Source organism: Phocoena sinus, chromosome 6 (genome assembly GCF_008692025.1).
Source record: "Phocoena sinus isolate mPhoSin1 chromosome 6, mPhoSin1.pri, whole genome shotgun sequence".
Taxonomy (NCBI): domain Eukaryota; kingdom Metazoa; phylum Chordata; class Mammalia; order Artiodactyla; family Phocoenidae; genus Phocoena; species Phocoena sinus.
The window spans coordinates 68,447,772-68,459,863 of record NC_045768.1 but is presented as its reverse complement, the minus strand read 5'-3'; the positions used below and the strand labels follow the sequence as shown (position 1 = coordinate 68,459,863).

The window sequence follows — 12,092 nt, the reverse complement described above, 5'->3', positions numbered from 1 at the left end:
CCTTCACCTTTCTGTCCATCCAGAAACTTCCAAGACATCCTTGAAGGCCCAGCTCACTGGTCACTTCTTCAGGAAAGGCTCTTTTAACCCCTCTGCCTCATGGTGTATAAGTCACCTCCCACCCCACCTTGACCTGGAAGGGTACTGCACATCCCGTTAGGGCTGGTTGCTTATGCTCCCGCTATTTTCCTCCGCCTCCCTGCATTCACATAGGATTATGTGACTTTTGAGGAAAGGGAACGTATTCATCTTTCTATTCCCCAGTGCCTAGTATAGCATCTGGCGAAGACCGTATACTTCATAAAATGTTTGTTGAACCGATGACTGGATGAACGAAAGGGCCAACAAGCCAGATGCTGAAAAGATGTAAAACAAACATCCAGCTGATGGGCTGAACATCCACCTTTTATCGGACTGTTTTATCATTAGCCAGAAGCCTCTTCTAAGTAAGTCAGCAGTGGGTTTCAGCCAGCTGCAGTGCGTGCTCTGTGGGGTGCTCTGATCCTCCAGGGATGGCAGACAACCCTCTGGCTGGGTTAATGTCGTCAGGGATTTGGCTTTTAAACGCTTGTCTCAACGTCGCTCAGAAAGTTTCCCTGGTGTGTACACTGAGGAAAAGGTGGTTTTCAAATTTTTTTTTTAAAATTGTAGAAGATGAAATCTCAGATTAGTAAAGGTTCCAAAGACTGTGATGACTTTGTGAACTGGTCGAGGTTACGTGGTGAGGCTGATAGCTCTGATGTGAGAGGCAGAATGCAAAGGAGAAAAGATTTTAAAAGCAGCAGCAAGAGAAATTTAATAAAATACCATGAAAAATGTTTGCTTTATGAATCATCATTGAAAATAATATTGTGGTATGAAGATGTAGATCTCTGGTAATGGGTATTGTTTTAAAATATATTCCATAAACAGAATAAATAACCCAAAAGAGCATGTACATTGCTTATCCTTGTTGCCATGCATATTTCAGGATATAAGGTCATGGGTTCATTAGTTTTATAAGAAAAGCAAAAAGAATACAACATGAGGAACACGTAAAAGTTACGTTTCTGTACAAAAATACAATGGCCTGAGTGTCCTGTATTTTTAAGGATTTCCCCGTGATCAGCACATTCATAAATTCTGCCTCTTTTGACATTTTTGGTTTCATGCTGACAGTTCAATTCACTGAGAGCTGAGTTCACTTCCTTGGTACCTCGAGTCACACACTGAGCCCAACACAAAGTGATGTCTACATTCTGTTTCTAAGGTCAAGTTGCCAGTTTTAACATGATGTGCTCTGCTTAGCTTCTAACTCATTTCATTCCTTTCTTCATTCTCTCATTCATTCTTTCATCAAACATTTCCTGAGTACTTGCTGAGTGCCAGGCACTGTACTAGGTGCTGGGGACTTAAGATGGTCACTACGCCTCAGTCCAGTCACTGCACTTTACCCTAAGGTGTGATCAGTTTTACAAAAGAGGGAATATAGACGAGAGTGCAACCAAGTCTTTACGGAAAAGATGGGGAAGGCTTTGCAGAAGAAGTGACACAGAAAGGGTTGGCCGGGGAGATAGGAGCGCTGGCAGAGTCGGACCACGTGTGCACAGACGGAGAAACACGGCATGTTCACACACCTCCGAGGAGTCCTGAGAAGGCAGAGCTTAGGGTTCATGGGGACGTGTAATTGGGAAAGGAGACTGAGAAGGCGGATGAGTGGCAGACAGTGAAGGGCCTTGGACATAACTGGACGTACTCTTGAGAGCCTGGGGTGTCATTAAAGGTTTTAAAGTAGGAGGTAATACGATCTAATTTGCAGAAATGATTCAGGTGGCAAAGGAAAATGGGTTCCAAAGAGTACCGCCCTGTGAGATGTTAATAGATGTGCCAGGGAGAAAAGGTTTTGTTGTCACATAAGTCTAAACGACAGTGCATGCCATACCCCTATTTGGGGGTTCTGAGCACATATTAGTATTTTAAAAGTTTGACAGAGGGCCTGTAGTAAAGAACCACTGATACCAGGTTGGGAAACATCAGATCAGAGTTAGGTGAGACAGTACAGGGAGAGCACGTAAAAGGCTGTTTGTAGTAGTTTGGTTAGTTTGTTACCGTTGGAACCAAGGCAGTGGCAGAAGGATGAGAGAGGAAGAGAGCATTGGGGGGTTGGGAAGATATAGGAGGTGGAATCAACAGGACTTGGGTGTTGACTGAGTGTGAAGAACAAACGAGGCTGAGATGGCACTAGTTTCTCGCTGGAGAACAGGCTAGATGGTGGTGTTACCCACAGCACAAGGTCCACGAGGGAAGGCCAGGTCTATGGGGGAAGGTGGCAGGTAGGTGTGTTATCGAGCTTGACGTTTGACCTTCAGAATTTGAGGTAACTTTGCAATATATGAGGTTGAGAGGTTCAAAGGGTAATCAGAGAGTGTTTAGTATATAACAGTGGGAAAAACTAAGTCAAACTGAAGGAAGGCTCAGAAAAACAACAAACAAAAACATGAGGAATGGAATCTCACTTACTAAACAAAATTATTAAATAAGAACAGAATTTCTATATGGGCCACTTTGTGAATTAAAAAGTATCTTGTTAATCTAATATCGATTAAGCTTTCTTAACCCTGGAAGTGCAAGGGGTGTGCAGTATATCGTCTGGGTTTCACATTCCTGTTACTTCGTGAAGCATGGGCTAGCATACCCACTAAAATTCAGAGCAATTGTTAAAAAGAATTTTCTGCTAATAAATAAAAACAAAAACACTTCACCTGTGAAATGTGAACTCTGATCTGTTTTGCTGACATTTATTTATTTTTTAATTAATTAATTAATTATTTTTTGGCTGCGTTGGGTCTTTGTTGCGCGGGCTCCCTCTAGTTGCAGTGAGCGGGGGCTACTCTTTGTTGTGGTGTGCAGGCTTCGCATTGCAGTGGCTTCTGCTGTGGCAGAGCACAGGCTCTAGGCCTGCGGGCTTCAGTAGTTGTGGCACGTGGGCTCAGTAGTTGTGGCACGTGGGCTCAGTAGTTGTGGCTTGCGGGCTCTAGAGCACAGGCTCAGTAGTTGTGGTGCACGGGCTTAGTTGCTCTGCGGCACATGGGATCTTCCCGGACCAGGGCTCGAACCTGTGTCCCCTGCATTGGCAGGCGTATTCTTAACCACTGCGCCACCAGGGAAGTCCGACATTTATTGTTGCTTCTAGAGGTAGGATCAAGCATCCATTTCTTTGTGAAATACACTACTAAAAATTAAGATAAATATCCCAATAGATTTTTTTCCTCCCTGGATACAACATTTTAAATAAAGATGGTCTCTAACTCATGAGGATTTACATTTTAGTCACTGGTATATAACAAAACTGATGACTACATTGACTCTTTCTGCCAGAAATCAGCCCTCTAATCCAGATCAAAGTCATTCTTTCCTGTGTGGTGTGTTTAAATCTAAATGAAAATTTTAATTCTCAAGTATTTATAGTTATTAAAATTCTCTTTTTTTCCCCTAAATATTACCAGCAGGGACTCTTCTCTCATATATCTTTTTACATAGCTAAACTACAGGCATTCTGAATTGTAACCCTGAATTAAAAAAAAAGAAAAAAAGGTTTACAGGTAAGTGGCCACATAATCACAGTTTCAAGCAAGGGGGGAAAATAGGGGCTGTGGTGATTGTTTCAGTCTCTATACAGATGTGAGCAATATGTATGTACAGTGGGTGGACACAATCCTGCACATAAAACACAGGCCATATAGAGAAATAGAAATGATGCTTCAGAGTGGACTCTCTCATTCATTTCAGTTTAATCTTTCTCGCATCTTTCTCTTTTTCTCTCATTTCTGTTTTAAAGGGTTTTTTTTAGAATAAAAACAAATAAGATTGATGCCTACAGAGCTCATACATAGTGGCAAGAGGAGTAGAAGGCAGACTTTTACTTTGTGCTAATGGAGACAAATAGGCTTATCAGCCCACAGTCTAGCAGACTGAAGCAGGCTGAGTCATGACCCCAGAGATATCTATGTCCGTATCACTGGAACCTGTGAACATTTGACCTGACGTGGTAAAAGCGACTTTGCAGAGGGTATTCAGTTAGACATCTTGAGATGTGGAGATTACCTGGGTTATCAAGGTGGGGCTGATGTAGTCACAATGGTCCTTGTAAGACGATGGCAGGAGGACTGGAGTCAGACAGGGTATAAAGACAGAATCTGAGGGAAGTGCTTTGAAGCTGGAGGAAGGGGCCATGAGCCAAGGAAGCCAGAAGCCTCTAGAGGCTGGAAAAGGCAAACAGATCCTCCCCTAGAACTTCTAGAAGGAATGCAAACCCGCCAACACCTTGATTTTAGCCAAGCGAAACCGATTTCAGACTTCTGACCTCCTGAGCTATAAGATAATAAATTCATGTTCTTTTAAGCCACGAGTGTGTGGTAATTTGTTATAGCAGCAAGAGGAAACATACACAGATTAACTACCCTGGATAATGCAACAAATACTGAGTTTTATGTAAACTGCTGATTTTTGAGCTGCTATCAGATTTCCTCACAATTTAACAGTTTAGAGCAAATTGTAAAGAGGTTTTGGGAATGCTGCACTGCATAGTGGAAAAAAGAATGGACTTTGACTCATACAGATCCCTTTTCCACTTACTGGCTATGTGAGCCGGGACAAACACAGCCTCTCTGAGCCTTGTTTCCTCAAAGGATTGCCGTAGGGATTAAAAGATAAACTGAAGAGCAGTAGAATGAACTCTACTAAATAAAGTCTGAATTCATGCTAACCTCACAGTGCTTTAGTTTCCTCATCTGTAAGCTGAGGATCAGAGTAGTAACTATCACATCAAGGACAGTGAGGATTAAATACGTTAAAAATAAAAGTGAATTTCCTATAGTTACAAAACAAAAGTGAGTCATAGATGAAGACAACAAACTTACGGTTCCCAGGGCATAAGAGGAGGGGGGAGGATAAACTGGGAGATTGGGACTGACATATACACACTACTATATATGAAATAGATAGCTAATAAGAACTGGCTGTACAGCACAGGGAACTCTACTCAATACTCTGTAATGGCCTATATGGAAAAAGAATCTAAAAATAAAAGAGAGTGGATATATGTATAACTGAGTCACTTTGCTGTACACCTGAAACTAACACAACATTGTAAATCAACTATACTCCAATAAAATTTTTTAAAAAGTGAGTTAATAAGGGTAATTGGAACCCTGCTATAGATATGAGCATATGTCCAACCTTAACTCCCTCCTTTGTGATCTCTTTAAAAATGATTTTAATCTACTTTTAGATTAGCATTAAAAATATCCTTTCTGGGCTTCCCTGGTGGCGCAGTGGTTAAGAATCTGCCTGCCAATGCAGGAGACACAGGTTCGAGCCCTGGTCCGGGAAGATCCCACATGCCGCGGAGCAGCTAAGCCCGTGCGCCACAACTGCTGAGCCTGTGCTCTAGAGTCCATGAGCCACAACTACTGAGCCCATGTGCTACAACTACTGAAGCCCGCGCACCTAGAGCCCGTGCTCTGCAACAAGAGAAGCCACTGCAGTGAGAAGCCCGCGCACCGCAACGAAGAGTAGCCCCTGCTCACCGCAACTAGAGAAAGCCCGCGCGCAGCAGCAAAGACCCAATGCAGCCAAAAATAAATAGATAAAATAAATTTATTTAAAAAAATCCTTTCTATTTCAAATACAGCAGTGTGTATAATAACCTAAAGGGGAAAAGAACTTGAAAAAGAATAGATACATATGTATATATAACTGAATCACTTTGCTGTACACCTGAAACTGACACAACATTGTTAATCAACTATACTCCAATATAAAATAAAAATTAAAAAAAAGTTCCTAGAACCGCACTGGATACATACTCTTTTTAGAATAAGAAGAAGCTCCTGAAATGTATCAAGTGCTCCATAAATGAACAGGCACACTTGCCATGGACCTTTTCAGCACCATTCTCTATGCTTTACACACCTGCATGGGTGTGGCGGGTTCTCACTGAGACTGGGTTACTGCTGTTACTGACCTGACGGTCTAACTCAGGAGTCATGGGAAAGCAGCAGGTAAGGTGGTATGTGACTGTTAAATGAACAGCACTGACCGTGAACGCCATGTGGCTGCAGAGCAGGAGGGTATAGAGGAGTCCTGGTGGGAGAGGCGGGACTCCTGCCGGCTTTGACAGGCAGAGGGGAGGGGAACTGCGGGTGGGCAGGGAGAAGCGTGGGCAGAAGGAATGCACAAGCAGGGATGGGAGAACCACAGTTAAGACATGGACAGGGGCAGACGTGCAGAGGGATGAAGGCCTGACTAAGCCATTGGGCTTTATTATATGGCAGTGGAGAGTCACTGAAAAAAATCCTAGCAGAAGACTCTCGTGATCAAGGTGTCTCAGACTGACGTATGCATCTGTAACAGTGGTTCTCAATCATGGTGCTGTAACACACCAGTTGTGAAAATGATCTCTCGTGAGGTGTATAAAAAGTAATATAATGGATGGACCTAGAGATTATCATATTAAGTGGAGGACTTCAGACAGAGAGAGACAAATATCATGTGATATCACTTATATGTGGCATCTAAAAAAGTGGTGGGGATGAACTTATTTACACAACAGAAATAGACTAACAGACATAGAAAACAAACTTACGGTTACTGAAGGGGATGGCAAGGTGGCGGGGGGAGATAAATTGGGAGTTTGAGATTAGCAGATACACACTACTGTATATAAAACAGAGAAACAACAAGGACCTACTGTACAGCACAGAGAACTATAGTCAATGTCTTGTAATAACCTATAATGGAAAAGAATCTGAAAAAATATATATAAAACTGAAGTGCTTGGGCTTCCCTGGTGGCGCAGTGGTCGAGAGTCCGCCTGCCGGTGCAGGGGACACGGGTTTGTGCCCCAGTCTGGGAAGATCCCACATGCCGCGGAGCGCCTAGGCCTGTGAGCCATGGCCGCTGAGCCTGCGCGTCCGGAGCCTGTGCTCCGCAACGGGAGAGGCCACCGCGGTGAGAGGCCCGCGTACCGCAAAAAAACAAAACAAAACAAAACAAAACTGAATTGCTTTGCTGTACGCCAGAAAGTAAGGCTACATTGAAAATTAACCATACTTCAATAAAACATTTAAAAAAGTAATATAGAGCCAACACCAAAGATGATGATGATGACGAAGAGGAGGAGGAGGATGTGTGTATATTTAATAAATTAGACAGGATTCAGGAGACCTAATGCACTAAGTATGTAAGTGTTTCAGAAGCCAACCAAAAAAACTCAACAAGCTATTATAGATAAAATGCTAAAGATAAATATTAAGTGAGTCCTTCCCACAAGACCAAAGATGAAAACCAAGGGATGCAGTAGTGAGTAAGAGGTGAAATAAAGATGGCCCCCTAAACACCAAAGTTAGAATTAGAAATTATATCTGTGTTTCATTTCTGCATAATTGTTTCTAAACTAAAACGTTAACATAAATCTTTGGACTCCGTACTTGTCTTCTCAGACCTGTAAAATGTGTAAATCTTGGCTACTTCTTACTTGTCAGGCAAGTGCTCTACAAAGGACAAAGGAGGTTGCGTTCTTAGCTGGTAAATGACAATTTACATATGTTTTTTTTCCCCAGAAAGCAAAGCATAGGTAATACGCATGAGGTCAGTGGTAGCCCAATATTCAAAAAGCAAGGAGGGGGAGTTTCTCTCCTCAGGCAGGCCAATGGCCATCACGTTGTTATCTGTCTTCCTTTAAATGAAGCATTTGATCCACCCTCTTCTTTTCTTTCATATGAAAAAAGACCATAAACTGGCTATTGCAGGATTAGAGACCTCAGCACTATCTCCTGGTACATGCAGGCAGCTAAATGGAAAAAACCATGTAGGTGCACTGCAGGTCTCCTGTCCCAGCAAGGACTGCCAAGGGACCAGAGGGCTGACCAGGCAAATGCATGGTCAACAGCTGATTTCTTAACTAAGTGGTGTCCTAGGACAACAGCCAATTAGCTTGGAGACGCTTAAATTACTCCTGACTCATTCCATAAGCATAAACAATGACTTCCCCTCTCCTAATAAGTGGTCAGTAATAGCTGATTTTGCCTAAAAAAACTTAACTAAAGAAGTAGGATTCTAGGAAATAATATAAGAATAGTCTATTGTTTCCTCTAGGTTCAGAGGGATTCCTAAAAGTGACCAAGGAGTCCTATGCACCAAATGTTTAACAGGGATTTTTCTCTGGAAGATAGAATCCCTGGTGGCTTTCACTTTCTATGTTCTTCATTTCTTACTATGTTTGAATATTTTTCACAATTATTATGCACTGGGTATGAAAAAGATCTTTATGCATTGGGTATGAAAAAGATCTTTTTAAAGGTCCTAATAAAGTATAGTCAGTGGTTCACTGGCTAAACTTCAAAGAGTTTTTACTATTACTTTCCTGATCTGAAAAATGGACTTAAATCCAACTCATCTTAAAGTCTTCTCCCTAATGGAAGGAAATAGAAAAAGTTTTCAAAATAAATTCATGTCTTAACAGGCCCAAGGGCGATGGAAAGTGGAAGAGTAATTGACTCCTTAGAAATCAACTGTTTCAAACAGGGCCACCGGGCATGGGGTGGCAGTGTTGGCAACAGACCGGAAAAGGTCATGTATATGGATGTGCCGGTCACTGCCATTATTCAGCAGCATGTGTGGCTATTGAAAGAGGTGGGTGTTTCACTGACTTTCACGGTCAATATTATTACCTATAGCTATGAAACAAACCTATCAGGAGGATATAAAGTAAAAAACTTCAGGGCTTGTGGGCAGTACTATTGGCCTATTCATTCATTTTGTTATTCAATAAACATTTTACCCAGAACTTATTAGGTACTTAATGGCAACACAAACTAATAATACAGGGACTTAGTTTCAACAGTACAGGTTGACTGGGCTGACCTCATCCTTTCTTAGTGTTATCATGGGTTACTGGTGCAGTATGAAGCTGAAGTATAGTTAAAGGTAAAAGTATAAATGTACCAGAAATCAGGAGACCTGGGCTCTGGACCAGGCTCTATGACCTTGGGCAAAACCATATCTAGGACACAGTTATATCATCTGTAACTAAAATGAAGACAATAAAATCTACTTTTCACTGGACTATTGTGAGGATTAACTTCAATTAGGTGTGTCACAACATATATTTCTTAACAGAACATGGTACATAGATGTTCAAAATATATAACGTTCTCTTGACTTGCACAAACCATCACACAGTAGCATGGACTTTACAAACCTAGCCATATAGTACATTTAAGCTCAAAAAGGATATATATATAGTCAACGTCTGTTTCTAGATGCTCTATACGTTAGTGTGTTGCTCACTCATTACTGTTTGATTCTTTGAGCACTTTGCTAAATCACAGCCCCAAGAAGGGGAAGGAAGAAGGAAGGGGCTCTGCTCACTGGCTGTGAAGAAGCAGAGAGGACGCACGGAAAGGGCAGCTCTTTGACTTGGCACCAAGGCTGTCTTCCTCTCTCCTTCTCAGTTAGATGACCACGTGATTTATCATTCTAACTGGGACACTTCTGAGAGTGAAAAACTGTTTCAGTAAAAGGAGGATGCAAGTCCCCCTCACCTTTCAGGCTTACTTTTTGTGACCTTTGTTGTCACTTTAAAACTACGTCTGATATTCTAATAGGGAGGCAATTGTACAATGAGATTTTATCGAAGTAATCAATCTAAAATCCTGTATTTTTTAAAGGCATGCAAAAAGGTTACTTAGCTAAAGTTTGATAAATATATATTAATTTTAGAGAGGATTTGAGGATAAAAATAATTGTATTTTTATTATTATAATATATGCTTGAGAATGGGGTCAGCAAACTGTTCTGTAAAGGGGCAGAGTAAATGTTTTAGGTTTTGTGGGCCATACGGTCTCCGTCACAACCAAGCGGTTCTGCCCTTATAATGCAGGAACGTCACAAAAAACACATAACAGAGTGGGTGTGGCTGTCTTCCAATAAAAGTTTATTTACAATAATTGGTTGTGAACTGGATTTGGCTTTGGGCAACAGTTTGCCAAACCCTGCTTTAAACAATAGTTCCCCATGGATCAGGAAAATTTTAAAAGTCTGTAATTAACTCGACTTCTAACGTTCTATTTTGCTAAGGAATTATGTTTAAAAAAAAAAAAGAAAAGCCATTGCCTGGTATCTTTATCTCTTTGAATTTTAAATAGCAAAAGCTAGAAAAAGCACACATTCAGAAAATGTAGCTTTATGGTAATTTACCCACCACACAGTCCTTATTAAAAAAAATTTTTCCTTAGCTCAGTGAAAACTTTGTCATGAATATCACTGGAGGCGGTACAGTAGAAAGAGCTTGGTAATTGTAATGAAAAGATCTGGATTTGAATAAGGTTGGGGCAGTACTAAGCAAGGAGGGATGAGCAGATCTTGAACAGTCCTTTAATGACACAACACTCTCACGGGGCACTTTCCCTGTCCCGAATCACTGCTGCAAACACAAACTCCGATACTGGGTAACCCCAGAACTCACCGGCTGCCACTGCGCAGGGTACCAGGCTGGGGGGCAGTTGAAGCGGTTACAAGCTTGCACCGTGTTGGGCTTGGGCTGGTGACACAGCTCATCAGCCAGGATTACTGTTTCATTCATCTCTCTGGAAAGTAGGTGGGAGCAGGAGACATCTCTGGTCTGCAGGCCAACCCCACAGGTGAGACTACATGGACTCCACTTGCCAATTTCCCACCTGAGAAGAAATCAGAGCCAGAGAGGAAGAGGACACCCTGAGCACTTGTGTAGAGAACAGGTCCCATGACGTCAAATGTTACCTAATGGAGTAAAAACACCTACCTGGGTATTTGGGAAGTTCTAGCACAAGATTGGCTAGGAATTCTATCCCAAACCTAGAACCCATCCTTTCCCTTCATGCGCTAGAATTCATTCAGAGTAAACAAAGCGGGTGATAAAATGGAACCTCCAGTTTTTACCCACAAAGTCACCAAGAATGGTCACAACCATGTCTCTTTTGATGAAACGTATAAGCTTCATCAAAATAGGAGGGTATGTTAGATAAGATATAAGTTGAGCGCATAAAGGCTTTGGTTACCACATAGTGAATAGCGGGTCTAGAAGAAAGCTTTCTGCTCATCTCTCTAGCCCCCATTCTTAGCAAGACTGAAAAATCTGTGCTTGTTTTTCTTTGGCTTCAAAATGAAAGGTTGCCGGTTCCAACTTCCTTCAAGCTTCCATCATAGCATACAAACATCTCGGTCTTATGTATGAAATATCATCACTGCCTGGGACTGGAGAATGTAACAAAAGTGAGAGTTGCTAAATAGATTACTCTTCTCGAGGAGGAATAAGTGGAGAGAACAGCTCATTACCTAGAAGAGGAAGTCAACACACAGATGAGTTAAGGGCATGAATTGGCCATTCCAAAAGGCCAAGTCTTGACAAGTACATTTAGAGTGGCCTGTAAAAACAGTCTCACTGCAATTCCCTGTTGATGCAGCCTCCAAAGCGGGGATAATAAAGAAACACCTCAGCTGCTTGGGCTTGGAGTGAGAAATGTTCTTTATGATCAGTTTTAGAAAGTTCTGTTTACAACGTGAGACACAAAGGTTCTACAAACAGGAGTTAGCCAAGAAAAGCATGGCAAATAGATCCTTCAGTAGCTAGGCCTGCCTAGCTTTTGTAGCCAGCCCTGAAAATTGGTTTAAAAGTCTCTGGCTTTAATGTTTCTCATCAGGCTGTAAAACTGAGTGTAGCTTTCTCAATCTTTTCAACTACTCTGATAGGTAATTACCTTTCCAACCCCTATTTCCACAACCTCCTTTCCTACCCTATATTTAAGCCATATCTGTAATGAAGTACTTTGTTATTCTCGATTCATGCCCCCTGGTTTTCTAGCTCTGTCTTTACTGAAGATGTTACTCCTAATTTGGAATACTTTTGGTCTTTCCCTTGCCCCTCTAAATTTCTTCCATTTCTATATATCCAAATTTAACCCATATTTAAAGGATTGTATCCACATCTGCTCCAGACACTGAACATTTTCTCAGTTGTATTACGGTTATTCCATCTGTCAAGGACCCTACCAGAATATACACCTCTGGAAGGC

General features: G+C 41.7%; 1 protein-coding gene across 1 annotated transcript in view; it reads right to left on the bottom strand.

The window, feature by feature from the left end:
• ADAMTSL1 (ADAMTS like 1) overlaps positions 1 to 12,092 on the bottom strand; it is a 480,443-nt gene that overhangs the window by 181,279 nt on the left and 287,072 nt on the right. Inside the window, exon 13 of the mRNA XM_032634985.1 lies at positions 10,508 to 10,718. Coding sequence (XP_032490876.1) covers positions 10,508 to 10,718 — 211 coding nt within the window. The remainder of the gene's footprint in view (positions 1 to 10,507; positions 10,719 to 12,092) is intronic.